Here is a 20,870-nt window from a genome sequence, read left to right as displayed (position 1 = left end):
CATTAGCGCTGCAGGATGAGCTCCCTTTGGAGCTTTCCTTGCTTGACTGAACAAAACCTCCCCGCTCCCATGAAAGGGCTGTGCTGCTTACTGGCTCCGGAGTTGTTTTTCCAGAGAAATGAAAAACTGAAAGCAGGGAGGTAATTGGCAGCCCTGAGAAATAAAATTAGCTTTTTGATTAATTTATGGAATGCCTTACAGTTTTACATACAAAATTATTAATGTAAGACCACAGGAGAAGTTGCTGTTATGGTTCTGGGAGCACTGTGAATCCCAAGTAAAGCTGTCAATTACTTCTCAGTATCCTCTTGCAAGAGGACAATAAACCTGACTGACGCAGCTGAACGCTTACTCTACTTTGCCTTAAACTTGCAAATACAAAATGGCCTCAATTTGCTTTGATTCTTTTTGTTTGTTGAATGACAAATGAGGTATGTCTGTATTTCCTTCTACTTGCTGGTTCTCAAATGAGATTCCTGAAACAATGGATTGGTGAAGGCTGTCATACAATATTGTCGGCACAAATAAAACACAGGCTGGGAATAAAATAGCTGCTCTCATCTTTTTCAGTAAGTGGCAGGAAATATTTCTTGTGGCTTTTCGTTGATGAACTTCACATACATGATGACAGAGCGAAGGGCCAAGTACTGAACTCTTGATTTAGTGCTGGATCCCTCTTGGGAGTTACATTTATGTAAGGATTGAGTTAAAAAAAAAAAAAAACACAGTGGGGAGGTTGTAGGATTTTAGCAGGAGAACTTGATAGGATGAAGGGAAATGCACTTGTTAAATCGTGTACTGTATGATGAGTGTCAAAGGGCAGTATATCTGCTTTTCTTCTCCTCCCATTTTAAAAGTGGTGAGAAAGAAGAGGCAAGTGACCAAAGTTAGTATTGATTATCAGTGATTTTAAAGCAGAAACATTCACTTTTAAAATGTAAGGATGAGGAGTCTGCCTGATGCTTACACAGTAATACTCTGGAAAAGTTGTGGGTTTATTCTTGGGATGGGATTATTGTAGCTGTGTGTGCATCTGGACGGGGTGGGGCACAGAGGATGCTGAGAAGATGCTGCTAAATTCTGTTGTGTTCCTTTATGTCTTTCAGGGGTTGCAGTGAATGGAGGAGGACGTTTTTTGCTAAAGATTTGACTTGTCAAAAGATATCAAGGTAGGAGAAATTTTTTCTTCCTACAATCCCATGTGTTCTTCGCAGGCATGATTGAATTGTTTAAATAGAGTTACAGTTGTGTTGTATTGTTTCATTGTTAATGTGTGATCACCTGAAATTGGAACAAGGGCACTGTCTTTTTATAATAGTTTTACCAATTCTTAACCTGATTATATTCAAGAAAAAGATGTAAGAGCTTTCACATATTACCGTTTGATCATTTTCTTTTCCTACTGGAAGTAGGAAAGAGTGAATGAGTGTAATAAAACAATATGTGGGCTTTCATGTTATTTCTTGAGTTCATTCTAACTGCTAACTAAAATCTTGATACTTTTTTGTAAATGCAATATGTGATTGTGACACTGCATTCTGTAAAAGTATACTTTGGTATTTTAATTTTTTAGGTCTTGTTTTTTTTTTAATATAAAAACCAAAATATTCCATGTTCTGAGAAAATCTCCAGTGCTTGCCAATGGATTGTCTATCTCCAGTTTCATATTAAATATTACTGTGACTTGAGCGAGTTTGCGGAAAAGGCTTACAGCAGCTCCTTAATTAGGTCTGTATATTAAGATGTATTTTTGATTATTTAAAAATAAAAAAATAATTACAGTTTCCTTTAATCTCTTGGAATAGATGAGTGCTATAACATTTTCTGACTTTATACATTGCCCATTTTTTTGTTGTCATTTTCTGTTGTACCAGTTAATCTTCAAAAGTAGTTTCAGATTGATAGGAGCCTCAAGCAGAACGTCCAGTATGGGGCTGGTGTGATTTTGAGTGACAAGTTTTTGGATGCTCCATGTCACAGCCAAAAGCTGAAATGCAAGAAGCTCTCTGCATTTCAGTCTTGTGGTGGTTTGGGGCAAAATCAGAATGGTGGATCCTGGCACAGTGCAGTTTGTTGATTTGGCACAGGAAGGATGTGGAACTGAGTCCCGAGGAGGCACCAAAATGATCATAGGGGTGGAGCAGCTCTGCTGTGAGGAAAGGCTGGGAGAGTTGGGATTGTTCAGAAAACAGAGGATTCTGGGGTGACCTTATAGCAGCCTTTTAACACCTGAAAGAAGCCTGCAAGAAAGATGGAGAGAGACTATTTACAAGGGCCTGGAGAGACAGGACAAGGAGGAATGGCTTCAGTGACAGAGAATAGGCTTGATTAGATATGAGGAAGAAATTGTTCCCTGTGAGGGGGGTGAGGCCCTGGCACAGGTTGCCCAGAGCAGCTGTGGCTGCCCCCGGATCCCTGGAAGTGTTCAAGGCCAGGTTGGACATTGGGGCGACTTGTGATAGTGGAAGGTCTCCCTGCCTATGGCAAGGAGTGGGACCGGGTGAACTCTAAGGTTCATTCCAGTCACGGCCATTCTATGATCCCAGCTGTAGGATGTGCCCTAAAATTTCTTTTAAGGCAGTTCAGCAGGACTCAACTTGTGCAGAACTGTGCCACATTTTATTTCAAGCTTAAATTCACATTGGTTGTTGATGGAGGCAGCTACTCGTAATATTTAAAGCCAAAGCAATAATTTCAACTGTTATGAGCAACACAGAAGACACTAAAAGCTCCACGGGTGAATTGATGAAAGTGAGGTGTAGAGGGCAGTTTCCCCAGGAAAAAAGAGAACCCTGGAAAAATGCCTTTGGAAACCCCATTCTTAGTGCCATAAACAGAAGGCTGCTTGTCATGCTCTCTATGCTAATTGTTGCCAGAAAGTTCTTAGTTCTCTGTGTTATCACAGGTGGATTTTTGGTCCAGGAATTTTAATATTCTTAATTGCTTTCCCCCACTGGACCCTTCCCTCCGACCATGCCTTAACTCCCCACCCAGACTGGGCTGTATAACTACCCCTCTCTGCCCCTAGACTCCACCTTTGGCCTCGTGCCTTTTGCCCCTTGTTACTGCTTTGTCCGGTTTGGTCCAGTACAGTGGACGCCTTATTGTTTTGTTATTTTTGTATTATTAACAGTACTTTTCCGACAACTGGATTGAAGCTGTCTCTCTCCAATCAAGTTGCTGTCGGGCTGAGTCCCAAGGAAACTCAAAGGGGTCTGATAGTATGAGCCAGACCCCGGGAAGTTTCAGTGAGGTGATGACATCTCTAACTTTTGGTTGGTTACCATTTTTCTCCAAGACTGGATAATTATGACATTGTATATGGAGAATGGAAGTGTCCTTTGGGAATTCAGTCTGTATCGCTAATCTAGAATTAGAAACCAGGTTATGCAAAATGACAAAGCCTGGTTCAAAATTAAATTTCCTGAATTTCAAGGTCATCACATTTTCGTGTTGAGGAGAGAACTGACTTTTGGCTTTCTCCTAGTGAGTGATTGCATTCTTCCTGCAGTGTTTCTGGTCTCATTTCAAATAGGTGTTAAATGTCTTAAATAAATACTTAAATAAAAAGTATTGCTGGAGCAATCTTTTTCCTAGAAAAGTAAATTCAGATGTTGACTGAAAAGTTATGGTCACAAAGTCTGCTAGTTGGTATTCTGTGGCTGGCAGGGTTATCTGATGAGGATTGCTACTGCTTGAGAGTAGTGAGTTTCTCTGGATTCAGAGTGAGTCATAAGCTGTCTGTCAGTGCAGTCTTTCTCTGGGAGCAGCCGTTGCTTTTGTTCTCCTTTGTCCTTACTTGAAGTATGACTGTGTTCCAGGCAAAAGGAGAAACCATTTCCTGTTAGCTGAGCAGGGGAAGCTTGGGCCTGGGATTGAGCATTGCACCTTCCTGGTGGTGTCCTTCTGCCCCACAGCTCCAGGTACAAACGGCTTCATTCTCTGGAAGTGCTGTTTTCCAGCATAGCACCAAAATGAGCTGTTCCTCTGCTAAGTTATGTGGGTTTCCATAATGATACAGTGCCTGTCTCCTTTCTCCCAGGCTGTAACTTTATAAAAAACTACCTCTGAACACAAATGCCACAGACTTCGAGTGAACATAATCATCAGAGACTCATCAGGAAATTTGTCTGGCCGCGTTCACCTTAGGGCCGTTGTTGGGAAGTTCGAAAACAAGGAGGTACTACTTTGTTAGGCTCTCAGAATTGCTTTTTAACTGGAGCATTAACAGCTGCTTCATTTGATAAAAGAAAAGCGGGGATTGAGGCCAGCCTCCTGCTTCCTTGTGAAGCATTAGCATTACATTGACCTGCTGCACACGTTTTTCCAGTGGGAATACTGGTAGGTGTTTTATGGGTGTATTTTATATATTTCCATCAAAGATAGTTGGAGAAGCAAAGACAATGGGGTTATATCAGGATGACAAGAGAGAGCACAAGTGCAGGGGCTCTAGGATTGTGGGAGACAATGCAGGGTCTGTAGGAAAGGCAGTCCAGAAGTCTCCAAGTATTTTGTTTAACAGCGATTGGCAGATTGGCCTTCATGTCAGGCCCCCCCCATGGTAGTTATTAGTGGTCAGGCTTTTGTGGGGAGACATAACATCGAACAATTAATTTTGTTGTTCTAAAGCCTATTAGAGAACTCTGTTTAATAAACTCTTAATTGCTTAAAGACCTCTACTTGGTAGGGTTTAGTGCTTCTAATACCTTTGTTGTTTTCCTATTTCCAAATAATCCTAGAAGTTCTTGGCAAGCTTGCTAGGTCTTGACAGTGCTGTTTTCATTCCTAGAGTTCCTGGAAATACTTAATCTCTAAACTTAATCTCTAAATTCTGCTCCTGTACGTTTAAATGTGCACTGACCAAGCCCATGAGTATACGTTTCCTTTGACTTCAACGTTGTTGTAATCAGTTATTCCCACCCCTGTGGTGAGTCAGGGCGTTCTGGGAGGCAGAGTTTAATGGATTTGATTGTCATGGAGTTCGTGGAGCTTCTGCTGCTTCCTGATGGTTCTCAGTGATGACTGTGGCCATCCCAGTCCTCCTGTGAGCATCGAAGTACCGCTTAAGCCTTCTTTAGTCCTCATCATCAGGCTGTCTCTGAAAACATCCTCTGGAATTTCAGGGCAATTTAAAATAAGAGTTCAGGGTAAACTTTGAATAATTAGTTTGAGGAGCTAGAGAAGTTTCAGTCTGGCGGCAGTTACAGGCAAATATGGAACACATCTGTGTACAGTACCCATTATATGGGTGGAGTAAATGCTTGAAAGTCAAGCCCTGTTGTGTGTTTTGTTTTCATTTTTCAATTTATTTCATCGTGTGATAATTAGTTTTATAAATCTGTCACTTGTGTAAAAAAGTCTACTACCTCTTCCTTCCTGAAGCTTGAATGTTCTTTGTAAATGGTTCACTAATTTCTGAAAAGTTAGGTAGTTTTTCGTTCACAAAATACTCATTTAGGCTTTCCATGTAGTTAAATCCTGAAAACTAATATTCAGGAAGGATCCTTTTTCTGGCGTATATTTGTTACACACACTTCTTAATTTCTACTGTAGCGAGTTCAGTTTCCCCATGAAAACAACTAATCTTGTGCCACCAGGAACCTATGAACTAGAATATTTTATAAATACCAAGCTTTTCTGGTACTTTTACTTCTACTTTTACTTTGCGCAACTGAGTATATTTTCCATCAAAGGACTTCAGGGTTTGTTTTTTTTTTTAAATGACCCTTTAAAAACAACTTTCTTTCCATTGTCCCTTTGGGGAATTCAGGGAAGATGTGCTGAAGGAATGCGATGCATCAGGATCTGAGAAGGTGACAAAGGAATAAGCAGTGAGATTCGCATTGAAAAATGTGCTTTGATTGAAGTTTGAAAATACTTCTACTTTATAAAATTACAATTATTTATAATATTATTATTTATAATATTACGTTTAATTTATTAACATAATGTATTGAGAATTTTTCACTCCATAGTGTTCATAGACTTCTGCTAAATATTAAGTAGGTTCGGAAAGTAAATTCTGTCTTAATTTGCTGCTGCCTGACCCAGAGAGTGAGGTAATGGGATCTTACGAGCTGGCGCAGGCTTGTACTTCACTTTTCAACTACAAATTCATACGCAAATAGGCAGCTGACAGAACGGTTGAACCACCTCCGATTTGGCAAGATGGAGGACTGTCTCCTGTCTCCTGACTGAGATTCGGTACAAGGATAAAGAACTTTGTTTCTTTTAAAGTGTTTGTTTTTAAGACTAAAGTGTTCACTGTGATTTTATTTCCTACAACCAGTTTTTGCAATGCTTGTGCCTCTACATGGGTATTTTCACCGCAGAGGTGAGGAGAGAACTGAACACTTGAAGGGGAAATGGTAGTCTTAAGAGATGTGCGTTGCACATATGACTTAGGATGCATTCCCTTCCTCTTTTTGTAGTTAGAAATTTGTCTTATTGGAAGAAACACGGAATTCTAATCTTAATATACATTTAATATACATTTAATAGCTTCTCACTCTGATGTGCACGAAATGTGCCAGCAATGTTTGTACGACTCACTGGACATCAAACACTCTTTTGAACAAGAGCTTAGCTTTGCTAATCAGCTTTATATAAAATAATAAAATTTTATTTTTGGTGGGGTGATCAGAGAGGAGGGGAATACAGGGATCTGGTTGTTCTGCTGGTGGTATAGAAGCAATAAAATTTGCTTTGATCTTGTAATTGTGTGTCTGACAGACAATATCTTTATAAAAAGAAGCAAAACTGATCTCTGTGGGCTGTAATAATGTGTAGCCACCCAAAACATGAAGTGGTGTTTGCAGCCTGTCTACAAACTCTGTCTTAAAATTAAGAAAACATTGAAATAGGCCTTATTCCTCCCAAAGGATTTAATGAGATGTTGCTGACTTGTTCAAGCTTAGCATTTGGTGTAAGTTTGCAGCTTTCAGAGCTCAGTCTGCCTCTACTCCCTCCACTTTGCATTCTACTCCTCATTGTATTTGTACTACTGCCTTCTCATGCTCCAGAAACTTATTAATGTTTGTGTATTTCATTGAAATTTAGTTTTGTTAGAAGATCAGACAACATGTGGCAGAGTGTCTGGACGTAAATCAGGAGATTCTTGAGCTATTTTCTCTAAAAGTACGGCATAGAGACTATACCTTTTTTATTAATCTGCCAATACTGTTTGGAGCCTTGTGCTCATACAATGTCTTCATTTTGTTTGGTAAATTTACAAATGATGAGATAAAGGACAAATCAAGTGTACTAACTCTCGGTTGCCCGAATTGTTGCTAGAGGCATCCTGTGTCAGTGGGGGTGTGAAGGATCCCCATTACATTCCTGCAGCTTTTGCTTCTGCTGACAGAGCTGCTGCTGATCCTGGAGAAAGGCATTAACCTGGTCTGTGAGGTGCATTAAGGAGTTCACAGGGTAGGATGAAAAATCATCTGATCCAGGTCTTCCTAATACTGTAATTCTGTTTGCTGTTTAATGCTTCTAATTCCATGAACTAATACAGCCAACAGGATTTTTAATTTAGAGGGCTTATTCTTAAATATTACCTTTGGCTTAGTGGTGTTGGCTGAACAGAGTAAGAGCTGTGACCATGTTTGCTCAAAGCCACAAAGAGATGCAGTTGTGCATGAAAAGGGAAACCAGCAGCTGATTTTGGTCACCTGCTCCACTGTGTTGTGAACACCTTAACTAGTCAGGATATAAGTCTAATGAGTGCTTACACATAGAATACATCAATATTGTGTAAGCTACAATGAGGAACCATGTCAGGAATTGCAGCTGAAGTAGAGTCACAGAATCACTGAGTGGCTTAGGTTGGAAGGATCTTAAAGACCTTAAAAAGGTCTTTCAACCCCCTGCCATGGGCAGAGTCATCTTCCTGTAGTCCAGCAGTCCCCTGAGAGCTTGGTATTAGTCCTTGGGATGTCCTTTGGCTGGTAACCCCAGGTCTTTATACAAGACATCAGTTCTCTCTCCACTCTGGGGTTGTTAGGAGCAAATTCCTGGAGGCCCTGTATGTGCCCTATGCAGAGCCTTAATTCAGGCCTAATAGCAGCACAGCACTTCCCGGCCCTGTTTGCCATGTGCGAGATACAGATAAATATAGTTATTAGCAAACGATCAGGCTCACCTTTGGCATGGCCTAGGCACAGGCTGCGTGACTTCTTCGACAGAATTTGGTTGAATTCAGTTGTAGCTCAGCAGCGGTGGCATAGCTGCGCAGTTCTCTCTGAAGTGCAAGCCAACATGGGGAAAGTCCCCAAACAATTGTCTGTGTACCCAGGTGGAATTTCTTTTGACAGTCGTGTAACAGTGGGATGCTCTGAAGGGGTCCTAAGCCTCAATGGGAATGAGCCTGAACACCAGCTCCTTGTGTTTGGTGGCAGAAGGGTGCCAGGGGATGCTCAGGTGATTCGTAAATGCAAAGGAAATACCGATTCCACAATTTAACATCCATCCATCCACGCATGCCTACAGTCTCCCAAATCTGTTTGTGGAATCTGGTAAGTGAATGGGAAAAGCTGCAGTTGCTATTATTCCTGTGTGTACTGGGATTTGTGTACTCTGATCTGCTGCCCTGGAATGCTGGTGTCTCTCAGTAAATGAGTAAATCATATTAAAAGGACTTTTGGTGGCATTAAATATACGTGGAAAGCTCTTTGAACTGGACATTATTGTATTATTAGACTTGAAAATATCCGACAAATGTGAAGAAACGCAAGATGGCATTTACTGAGCATCCTCCAAGAGGAACCAAATATTGTTACAGGGAAAAAATTCATTATTTATTTTTACAAGATGAATGTGTTACCTTGTAACTATAGAATATCATGTGTACAATAGAAAGAAAATTGTGGTTTATTGTATGTACTGATCAAAGACTCTTTACAATTCTTTTGGTCTGGTTTGAACTGCTTTTGTTGTAGGTGTTTTGATGCTTTACCTGCTTTAATAAGTGGCTGTTCCCCAGCACAGGCTGTCAGTGTGCCTGGTGATCCCAGACACTCTTTTATCTTCAGCAATACTCAGGCAACCTTTTTTCCCCCCCTCCCCGAGACATATACAGCAATGAAAATAAAAGGATAATGTTCCTGTTTGATTTTTTGCATCAGTTACTCTGGGTTTGAGTGACTTGTCTCCTCATGACAGTTTATTCAACTTGGAGGAGAATTTGACAGTCAACCAGTCCAGGAGCCACAGAGCATCTGGAGTTGTGGTTGGTGTCACTGGGATTGATTTTTCTGAGCAACAGGAAAGTCAGCAGCTCCTTCTGATGGCTTTGGCTTTAATAGCAATGGGAAATGGAGGCAGTTTGTTAAATGATATGTCTTTCCCACTTCTTTGTGATGATAAATTATTTGGCAAAATAGGTTGGCTCTACCACCAGCACTGGAATTGTGTTGTCCTGGAAATAAAGCCTGGGTAACTGAAAGCAAACTGAATGGTAGACTTTATGTGCATGCTGTTGTTAGGAATTGCATTGGCAAAATAGTTTTTCATCATTTTGTCTTGGATATAGGGCTTCTTTACCTCTTCTCCATAATGCCTTCCTGTTGTCCAAATGGGAGTGTTGATTTTGTATGTCTGTTGTTCTGCTTTCTGTAGTGTTTGCAATAAACCAAGTGGAACAGGATCGCCATGTTTCGAAACAGTCTCAAGATGCTTCTTACAGGAGGGAAGTCAAACCGCAAAAACAGGTCCAGCGGTAAGTAATTGTCACCTCCTTGTGCATGTGGAATACTGGCACTTTTAAAACCGTTCCTTTTATGTGTGTTTTGGTCTTAGTAGGACTTTCTTCTTGCTAGTGAACAGATGTACTCAGCTGATGATCTCGTAGACTCCAAACATCATTATACTTCATTCTAATATCGTGCTGTACTTTTAGTTTGAAACTATATGTATTTTAAAATGTATGTAAACCATTATCTGGTTTTATTGGGGAGATAAGATGCAGGGAAAACCAAATAAGAGTTCTACATAATCTTACAGTAAACAAGCATCAAGGTTCATGTTTCATTTATGGAAAGTAAGAAAATTTTATTTCTTCTGAAATGTCTGTCAAAACTTGTGGCAGTGAAACCTGCTTAATTACAGCCAAAACTTGTGAGAACAGCAGCAATTTCTTTTAAGCTTTTATTTTTAAACAGGGGGGAGAGAGGGGAATGGAAATAGTTGAAATTAAAGGAGAAATTGCTTAAATTTAGTCATCATTTATGTCAGTTTTGTTTTCTCACCATCTCAGGAAAGAAGTTTGCAGTTAGTATTGGTTCATGTGGCTTGGTCTATTTCATCCACGACAGAGATTGGGGGAGACTAATTATAAAACAAAACATTGCAAAATATTGATAGGCTTTAAAAACATTTTTATTTAACTTTTGTAGTTTTTTCCAAAAATGAGTGTTGGCAGGATAACAGCTTTTAATTAGATCTTTCATTTTGAATTTTAAAGCCGTCTGGCAGCGCATCTTAAATATTTTGGGATAGAGTGTCTATTTGTGCTCCTGCATCTGTGTAAATATGGATATTTATGTTATGGATGTTCAAATGGACGTTCCATGAGAAACCACAGGTGAGGATGGGGAGACCCAGTGGTGGTAAAGGCAAGTGGGAAAATGGGCTCTTTTCCCTTGGTTTAAGGAAGTTGTTCTGTGTTTCTCACGCTGCCAGAATTTGGCCATTGTTAGTATCTTCCTGCCCATGTTGTATTTGGGGAAGAAGGCTGTGGGGCTTTGCTGTGGGGCAGCACTGATGCCTTAGGCCTTAGACAGCAGTGGTCTCTTATTCCAGTGTCGGGTGACAGTCGCAGGGTGTTGGTCAATCCTGAAGGTGCTTGTCCTGGGAAGTTCTAGCAAGCATCGTGGTGTTGTAGTTGGTGTGAATCTCCAAGCAGGTAAAAGTCCGTTTTGCAAAGGCACCGTGCACATTCACGCCTGAGATGCTGGCTGTTTGTTGCTTTTGTGGAGAAGATTTCCTTCCCATAGGAACGCCTCAATCTCTTGTAGCAGGAGTGGTTAGTGTGAGGGAGGCACCCGCATGAAAAGATAGGGTTGGGGAAGACACGTGAACAGATGGCTCCATCCTCTTGTCATTTGTGTCACATTCACTGTTTGAAAGTACAAGTCCTTTGATGATACCTTTTGAAAACTGTACATAGACCAATCACCTTAAGATTTCTACACAGAGCCCTCTCTTTGTCAGATGTGCTGCTAACAGGCCGTAGTATTCCTTTTGGCTTATCTCCCAGAAGCAATATTAAGGATTTTGTATATGCCAAGCTCTGCAAATACGTGTTTCTTCTTTTGCGAATGAAAAATGTCAGTTCTGAAGTACGGAGATTCGACAGTCTGATTTTGAGCAAAGCAGAAGAAGAGATGGGTTTTCTTATTCATATATTGAAAACTAATATGACGGAATTGAATTGATGAGTTTCTCTCTAATGCCTAGTGACTTGACTGTATGTTTAATTTACTGCAATTCTGCCCTTGAAATAAGTTGCTTTATTGAGAAGTTCTGTTTGGCATTCTTCAGGGCAAGAGAGGGAATGGGAAAGTGAGATGATCAGGTTTGTTATACTGTTTGTGACTAAGTGGCAAACATCCCTGCATAATGATTTTTCACATAGTTGTTAATCTTCCAAACTCTTACCTGATGTTAGATGAATTTAACGCTGCCTAGACTTTTTAAAGATAAATGTATTTAAGTCTGTATTTCTTTGCAACACAGTAAGGAAAAAAATCAGTAAATCTTCTGTGTACATTTCCGTGTTGCATGCAGTACTGTAAGCCTGAAACTTGCTGTATTTATTTGCTTTGCAGTTCTGGCAAACTAGAAATTTGGTACTTTAAAAGCAGATTAAGAAGCACAGAGTTTACCTAAAAACACAGAAAAGGCATTTGGCACCTTGTCACTGACAGGATCTTGATGAATCCTGCCATCCCCTGGAATAAATCCCGGAATGCTTTGGGATAGAAGGGAGCTTAAATGTCTAGCCCCATCCTCCTGCCACGGACAGGGACACCTTTCACTACCCCAGGTTGCTCCAAGCCCCATCCAACCTGGCCTTGGACCCTCCAGGGATGGGGCAGCCACAGCTTCTCTGTGCAACCTGTGCCAGGGCCTCACCACCCTGACAGTAAATGCAACCGTCTTGCAACAGCTGGGTCCAGATGTTTCATTCTCTTGGACATTTTCACATGGTCAGTGCTGTCCTTCAGGTCCCTCCAGCTGTGTTGTCTTCACTGGTGGGTTTTGTCTGGGCAGTTTCTATAGGGACATAGGTGGGACGCTGCGGGTTTTGGACTTCCTCTTATTCAGGTGCTCTGAAAAGATTATATGTTTGTTGAAATTAAAAAACTTTGTTTATCATTAATTTGATTTTAGAATGCTAATGAGAAGCTGGAAATGAAGCTTCGCTGATGGTTTTGGGGCTCTGATTTGTCTCATGACCTCAGAGCTACGCTCATCTCTGAGAACTGTGAACAAACTCAAAATCCTAAGATCCATGTTGGGAAAATCATCTGCTGGAGGTTTCAGGTGTGCCATGTACTGAGTGTGAGTCTTGTGGGTTGGTGACAGTCCACGTAGATGTCTCTGTGATATTGCGCTGTGTCTTCATTTCCTACACTCTGGCCATTTTGTATTCCAGTGTGGGAATAAACCTTTGAAGCGGGGTTAAAGGTATTGCGTTCTTTTCTTGGGGAATCCAAAGGAGCACACTGGCCTTTGGAATTCCTGTGCTTTGCTGTGTCTTTCTTTTGCAGTACCACTTGACAAACAGGAGCAGTGGAGTCAAGCTAATGATTCCTAGATGTGATGTGGTTTTGATAATTCTTCATGATTAAAAGAACACTGGTAGTGACAGCAGTAAAATGCCTTCCTAATTTTCCTCCTTTAGAAATTGGTGAGCAACTTCTCTGAGAGCTGTGGTTAACATTTATTTTACCCCAACCAGGGTGGATTTTCACCTTTGCTGCTTGATGGTGTTGTGATTCAGGAACACACAAAATATCTGTGAAAGAAGCATGCAGTTCCATGCATCTGAATGTATAGTTACATACGGTTTCTAATGCAGCATCAGCCTCTGTAATCTCCAGTGACTAATTCTAGGTGTCTGGGTGTCCTTTCAGAGCTCCAGTGCTGGAGTTTCACGGTATGTGCACATGTGTGCGCACATACTTAATGTCTTGTCTTAAGAAAAATTCTCCCACTACTCAAGAGCACTCAGGGTAGTTTCCAGTAATGCCTTGAGGACACAATATGCCTGCAACAGTGTTTAGTTTAGGCTGGGTTTTTTCTGATATAAATGGATATTCCACAAAGCTGCCAGATAGCAGCATCTCTGGTGCTGAAATGGGATCTCAGTATAGTTGCAGATAACCTTTGTTTTTCCAGTGTAAATTAACTTAGAGATACACAGACATACAGGCTTTCTGATTGATTTATATCCAGATCTATATTATGTGAGATGTGTTAATTTTAAAGTATAAAAGGACTGTGTTTTTCTCCATCCTGTTATTCCTTCTAGCTGAAGATCCAGCAGGATTGTTGTGGCCAGAGCCCTGTGGCCAGGGCTACGAGGTGTATTAACCTGCAGATAGGAAAACCTGCTTCTGCTGCTTGTAAGAGATGTTTGTGGCTTCTTCCCCGCTAATTGAGTTCTTCCAGGGCAGTTCTGGTCTCTGAATTCAGAGACTATGAGGTTCTCTGTTGTTTTCACTTGTTTTTATCAAGGACCTGTCTCATATTTATCTGCAGTTTTGCTTGTATTAATCATTCCTTGGTCTGGGTGTATACTGAAGTAGTGCACATCAAATCAGCCCACTTGTATTCATTCCAGTATCCTGTTAGGAAAATAAGTCCGTAAGTAATGGATCCAGTCATTCCACCTGTTACAGTTATCCTTGCTCTTTTCTGAGCAGATGAACTATTTCCCTCTTACATTATCACATTAAATTAATGCTGCTGTAAGAGTTTGGATTCCCTTTAGAACCTGGTAAAATTCAGCTGCAAAACTGCACATTTTGTTTGGTTTTGTATTTCCCTTCATTTTGAGAGGAGTAAGCCCAAGAATTTGTGCTGTTTATTTCTGACAGAGGCCGAGATAAATGTTACAGTAAACAAAACCAGGGAAAAAAAACAAACCAATGCAAAAAAACTCCCAAACAAACAAAAACTTCCCCCCACACATAGGAAAAAAGACACCCCCAAAACAAGTACTCTAAAATCTGAGTATCTGAGGCATGTAGTCCTTAGGCCAAAGGGTCTGCTTTTCCCTTCTGAGTTAGTTAGGAATTACATCTTCCTTGTTCTTAACTATAAAATGCACAATTTTTATCTGGAGTTTCCCAGCTAGGAGTCTGCCTGTCATTCCATTTTGGGTGCAGGATTTTAAAAAATCTGTTCTTCTTTCCTGGTTCACAGAAGACCAAATTACTTCTCACTTGCTGTGTATTTATAGGGCTTTTTGGAACCTGCCACTTTGTATTTTAATTCGGGGACTGAAAGGGCCCCTGTCAAATGCTCTTCTCCTTCGATTCCTGCCATTCAAAGATAAAACGCATTTCTGTGAAGGTCTTATTTCTTCTTGGGCAGATCTCTGTGCAGTTTCTCATCTATCTCCTCTCTTGTGGGGGTCTGAGGATTACTTTTAACCCAGAAGAGTTTGAGGGTCACAATTGCTTTTTCAATTTCATTTCTGAAAGAAATTGCTAAGTGATGAGATCCAGCTGGTTCGTCCTATACATGTCGGGTAACTTAATTTAAGAAAGTGTTAGAGGTATTAAAGGACCCATCATGTGTTATGGTCCTCAGTACTATATCCACATGTTCAAGGTATTCCATTCAAGTAATAATGCGAAACCTGTTCTTCCACAAAAATGACTGGTTTTTCATAAATGCATTTTTAAATAAGGCTTGAGTGTGTTGACAAATCCTCTGACCCCCATAAAGTTTGTCCTTGAGTTTGTTTGAGCATGAACTGACGTTCCCTGAAAGTTTGTTTGGCATTTATGTAATTCAGTGTTTCCGTCTGAAGAAGGCAATGTATCGGTAAGATGTATATGTACACAGGCACGCTATTTCATTCCTAGTGTTCTGATTTATTCGATCAAAATATGTCTTGTTCATGTACCAAACTCTCTTCCCAGACAAATACACGATGTTTGGACAATGAAGCTTCTGCTTCTCTCCTGCCCTACTATTGCAGAGAGAATTTTAGCAGCCTATATTAGAATAAATATATTTATTTCCTTCTGATTCACAAATTCCAGACAAGATTTTCACGTGTGACCACCACCAACTCTAAGAAGACATGCAAAGCCAGAAGGTCCCCCCTGAGCCTCCTGTTCTCCAGGCTAAGCTCTTTTCCCAGGTCCCTCAGCCGCTCCTGGTGTTCCAGACCCTTCTCCAGGTCCATTCCTTTCCCTGGGGAAAGGACGTGGTCTGTCTTGTAGTGAGGGCCGCAGGACCCAGGGATCGTGTTTTGGACGCATGTGGGATTTTGTGGCATTACTCCCATTTACTGAGAGACTTGTGATGAAATGTTGGCGCCTTACTGGGGCTGAGCCAGTAGAGGGAGCAGGAGTTTTCCATCAAATCCCACCGAAATTCCTGTGCTGACGTGCAAAGGAGATGAAGTTGTATCTTCCCACATCAAATGACCTTGTCTTCTCTTATTCAACATAAAAAGGTATTCTCATATACAATTCAAAGAGAATATGCACACTAGTTTCAAATAATATCAATTTGAGGGATTTGTTCAGGCAAACTGTCGGGAAAGTGGAAGGTTCCTGTTCGCTCGTTTATGTGGTAGGAGCATTCCCAGACAAAATGAAACAAGCCCTACTCTACTTGGTCTCTATTACCCTGCTCCATTTTCATCACACTCTCCTCGATATAATTAATCCCTGTTAGTCTTGACGTGCCTTTACTTAAATCTCCACCCAAGATGTGAGATTTTTCCAAATCGCGTTTTCCCCAGTTCCTAAAGATAAAGATTATTTATATTTAGTGTTGCTTGTCCCTGGGAAGTGTTAGTGCAGATTCTTGCAGTTGTTTATTATATTGACACATGTTGAATCCATATTGATCTGGTTTAGGATTATATTCCAGGTATGACTAATGTTTTTATTTTGGAGGGATTTTTACGATCGACACTGTATATGTGAAGTGACTGCTTTTCCAAGACACGCAGTCCAGTTGGTTCACACGAGGCATTTCTTGGCTGCACAAAGTACTTGTGCCGGGTGTGAGGGATGACTCTGCAATTCCGTCATTAAATTCTCTTTTTGGAGTTGCAGTTGCCCTTCCTTTTTTGCTTCTTTTCCTTAAGGAAGAGTAAATATCTGTAACTTGCTAGTATTTTTAATGCAAAAAATCATGTTTCCTTTGTGAGTGGATTGACTTTTAAGCTGCACCTTTTCAGGGGTTTGTCCTCTTCAGCCTCTTCTACTGCTCGCACAAAGTTCTCCTCTCATCATGTCTGTGAGGATTATTTTTTTTAGTATCAGATATATTTTTAGATAACTCACGGATAATTTTTGCTAGAGCTTCCATCTATAACTGACCTATTTGAAGGAATTGTGGAAATTTTTGCTGTAAGATCTTTCTGAAGTAGGAAGATTTATGTTTCCTTTTATATAATTTTCTTTTTGAGGATGGGATCAGTATAGAAGCCGACCCATATTCTCTAAGCATACAAAAAACCCTCAAAACCTCAGCAAGTTATGGACATGATTTTATTAGAAGCTTTGATAAGGTGTCCAGATCTCAGCAGAACATACTTTTTGTCATCTAAATAGGTTTTAAAATTGATGAATGAAATAGACTGTATAATTTCCAAATATAACTAGCAACACAATTTTTACTCCATATATTTTTGTAATTATGTCATAGTCCCACATCAAAATAAAAAAAGGAAGGGTTTTTGGGTTTGATTTACATACTCAGTATAGGTGTCTCTGGATGAAAGTGTCACTTGATGTTAATAGAAACAAGGGTGCCGCATTTTCTGTATGAAATAGGTGAGGTGAGTCGTACCCCAGATTAGAAGTACCTGCTTTTTTCCAGTGACAAATAGCAGCTTCTGAGATGATGAAGGTACAGATCTGTGTCACTGATATCTGGACTTACTTAGGATTCATTCTGCTCGAGAATAACTCAGATGTTGGTGTATATGATTACTGATCTCCTGTAAATGCCAGGGGAAAAACCCCATATTATTTGTGTCTGAAATTCCTGGGCAGGAATGCTGACAGTGTCCCTTGTAGGAACAGGACTTAAAAAATGTATTATGACAAGGGTGTTTTCTTGCTGTGTTTTTTGTACAAGCCGCCAACACAGTAGGACCTTAATGGAATGGAGCTGGGGAGGGTCTGGAGCCCCAGGAGCGGCTGAGGGAGCTGGGAAAGGGGCTCGGCCTGGAGAAAAGGAGGCTCAGGGGGGACCTGGTGGCTCTGCACGACTCCCTGCCAGGAGGGGACAGCCGGGGGTCGGGCTCTGCCCCCAGGGAACGGCCTCGGGCTGGGCCAGGGAGGCTCAGGTTGGACATCAGGAGGAATTTCTTCACCGAAAGGGTTCTTAAACACGGGCAGGGGCTGCCCAGGGAGCTGGTGGAGTCCCCATCCCTGGAGGGGTCCAAGGAACAACTGGACGGGGCACTCAGTGCGCTGGGCTGGGGACAAGGTGGGGATCACAGGCTGGACTCGATGATCTTGGAGGTCTTTTCCCACTTTAATGATTCAGTGCTAAGGGATTCAACATGCTGGAAAGTGACTGGGGAGTTGGATTTTAATGATAAGGTGATTAATAACCCAGGTCTGTGCTATAGTTCCATCAGTAAAAATATTCCACCCTCAACACCCACAACCATTCCTGCATGCCTCCCCTGCACCCTGGCACTCCCACCAGGGAGTTACTTTCATGGGGGTAGATGTTTTATTTCATTAGTAATTTAATGCAGTTCTGTAATATTTTTAATTATCATAATAATCCATATCATACTGATTTTAATCATGACACTGCAATAATGCTATTTCTAACCATAATACTGGTTTTTACCACAATAATAATTTTATAGCAGCAACAACAACAGTAATAATAATAATAGTTTTATAATAAAATTAATCATATCATAATAATAATTTGTGATGGTGGTGCATATTGTTTTCTGAGGCAGAAAAATACTAACAAACTAAATAATCAGAAAGGACTTTTGATTAAAATAATTGTTTTCAGTGCCAGCCTGGGCTCCCTCTTCTCTCCTGCTCTAGCTGGGGAACACTTTGCCCCTTTCCAGCCACATCTCACCCTGGGAGAGCAGCAGGCAGATCATGTGGCACGTGTCATTTCTTACCAGGCTGGAATCCATCGGGAGTGCTGAGAACAAGATTTGCAACTCCCTCTCCTACGCCGGCATCGCTGCGGCGGGTTCCAGGGTCGGACTCAGCACCGGCTCCTGCAGCGGCAGTGCCGGCAGCTTCAGGATCCTCCTGGTGGGCTCTAGCCCCTGGAGCTGCTTGATTTATTTATTTTGAGGTTTTTTTCCCCTGCGTCTCTGTTTTGGGAGCACAATGGCACTTGGGAGCTGCATCTCCAGATGCTGTGCCGTGCACACAGGGACGCTTCTGCACGGATGCTGGGCTGGGCTGGAATCGGATCCGTCCCTAACGGCTTGACTGGCTTTGTGTGAGTGTTCCACCTTTTCCAGATACAATTTTGATACGATATGGATTTAAACCACTGATTGATCAGCTCTTACGCTGGAGTATGCACTGCCAGTTGCTGTGAGAGCAGCAGCACATCCGATGCAGTCGGTTCCTGCCGCAGATTCCCCAGCATGCGTGGAGCAGCCTCCCCTACCCTTGGATTCTTCTGCCTTAAAAATTGCTTTGTCAGATCAGAGATCTTGAGAGACATTTAGTTACGATGTGGGTTTTAAAGGCCTTTTAATTAAATAGAAAGCCCGAAATATTGGACTGTGGCACTTGATATTGTTTTGTTTGCCTTTAACGAGAATACCTGGCAGAAGTGCTGACAGAGGTGATGACAGAGGTGCTGTGGGATTTACTGACATCAGATGTGCCGGTGCAGGTGTATCTGACTCCTGATTGCAGCCTCCTCATGCTAATTGTGGTGCTTTGTGCAGGGGATTTGTTTGGGAATGCTGAAACATTGAAATTTTCTTTCCCTGTCAGAGCAGTCAGTTCAAGGAATCCAGTTGTGTGTATTGGGGAGGATTTGTTATGTCGTTGGTTTTAATGGAGAGCTGGTGGAATGGGGATGGGGGGAGGAGAGGAAGCAGGAGTGTTTCTCAGACCTGGCTACAGCAGGAGAGGCTGCTCTGCTGATCCTGTGACTAATCACGGTCTTTGAGATCCCTTAATCTCTTTGTAACTGAGAGAAAGAGTTAATAGCCGTGACTGTTTACTCTGTTCTTGCCACAGAATCAGACACTCAGAAGCCTTGTCGGGTTTCTGACCTATATCCAGCATCCCAGATGGACAGATGCTGGACTCTGATGGGACAACAGCTTTCAAAAACTAAAAGAACGTGTAAAAGTTACTGGATTTTCTTAACACTGAGATTTTTTTAAAGGATCACAGAAGTTTTTCTCCCTTTTGTAGTGAGATGCAAGAGAATATGAATTACTGAGTCAATATTTACTGTATTATTCACTTCCCTTGTGGCATTTGACTATTTTTCTCTTTTGCGTGACAACTTCTGTAAAGCTCCTTAAACAGGTTCATCTCAGGCTGTGCTGATCTTTATTCTAAATTAACACGGATAGCTGTGTTCTTTAGCAATGATTTCACAACTGATTTACTTCTGGTGACCTCTTTTAGCTGTTGCATTGAAGGATTGTCAATAACTTTGGTGTTTCACCACACTGGCAATCGTTACAGCAACTGAGTTGATTGAACTTCAGAAGTGATACTGTCCACAAATGTTGTCTGAATAGTAGATCCTGTCTATAGGCAATAGCTATTGCTAAAGCAAATACTAACAACTACCTAAAATCACACATAAATAATAAAATAACTGGGAGTGTTGTCACGGTGACAAAGTCTCGATGCACACACAGAGGTGGATGTAAGTACAAGCACTTGGAAGTTTAAGAAAATATGAGCATTAATATTCCCTCAGAAACACTAATCTCCCATTTTTTGCATGTACAGTGAGATAATTTCATAATTACATGTGGTACTGTTCCCTGCTAACCTTGCTCTTCCGCTGCCGGGAGCTCAGCATTTTGATTTGTAGTGAAGGGAAAAAGAATTAAATAGTTCAGTTATTCAGCTCTTAACTGTGGCTGTTCCTTTCCATCCTTGGTATCCCCCAAGCTCCATCTTTGCTGCAGCCATATCAAATGCAGCAGCAGTTGTGTGCTGCCTGAAGATTTAATATCTGCTGAGTCATCTGATTTTTTTTTCCTTTCCTACTCGCTAATTGCGTTTTGGAAATAAATTTACTGTGAGCTTTCTTTCCCCCTTAATATGTTGTATAACTTGTAGGGAGATCCTTCCTAGACTCTTGACTCCTATTCCTCTTCTTCAACCCAATGGCTTTGGCAGCCTGTTTTCACCGGTTTGTGTCCCACCATTGAGTGCTGGAGCTTTCTGGGGAGCAGGACCCCAGATCTGCTGCCCTCAGCCCCCCACCCTTGGCCATGACTTGTTCTCAAGGAAGGGTTTGAAATTTTTAGGTAACTGTACAGCAGAGGTGTTGTCTTTCCACGTGATTGATTCATAGGAGGAGATTGATTCACAGAATCATCGGAGATCTCAGGATGGGTTGGGTTGGAATGAACCTTAAAGCTCATCCAGTTCCACCCTCCGAGCCCCATGTAGCTTGGTGTCAAA

General features: G+C 41.3%; 1 protein-coding gene across 4 annotated transcripts in view; it reads left to right on the top strand.

Annotated features, from left to right (window-relative positions):
- Positions 1–20,870, top strand: part of TANC2 (tetratricopeptide repeat, ankyrin repeat and coiled-coil containing 2) — a 167,253-nt gene that overhangs the window by 26,567 nt on the left and 119,816 nt on the right. For 3 of the 4 annotated variants that reach the window (XM_066205359.1, XM_066205358.1, XM_066205356.1), the window contains exons 2-3: positions 1,107–1,169; positions 9,619–9,718. In XM_066205359.1, the coding sequence (XP_066061456.1) occupies positions 9,652–9,718 (67 nt within the window). In that variant the 5' untranslated portion in view covers positions 1,107–1,169; positions 9,619–9,651. Of the gene's footprint in view, positions 1–455; positions 1,170–9,618; positions 9,719–20,870 lie in introns of those variants that run through there. The other variant, XM_066205357.1, reaches the window with a different exon arrangement.

The sequence above is a fragment of the Chamaea fasciata genome, unplaced genomic scaffold (assembly GCF_029207755.1).
Source record: "Chamaea fasciata isolate MVZ Bird 193981 ecotype frontalis unplaced genomic scaffold, bChaFas1.0.hap1 SCAF_27, whole genome shotgun sequence".
Classification (NCBI taxonomy): Eukaryota; Metazoa; Chordata; class Aves; order Passeriformes; family Sylviidae; genus Chamaea; species Chamaea fasciata.
The sequence above is the reverse complement of the archived record's forward strand: the minus strand, read 5'-3'. Positions and strand labels throughout refer to the sequence as shown.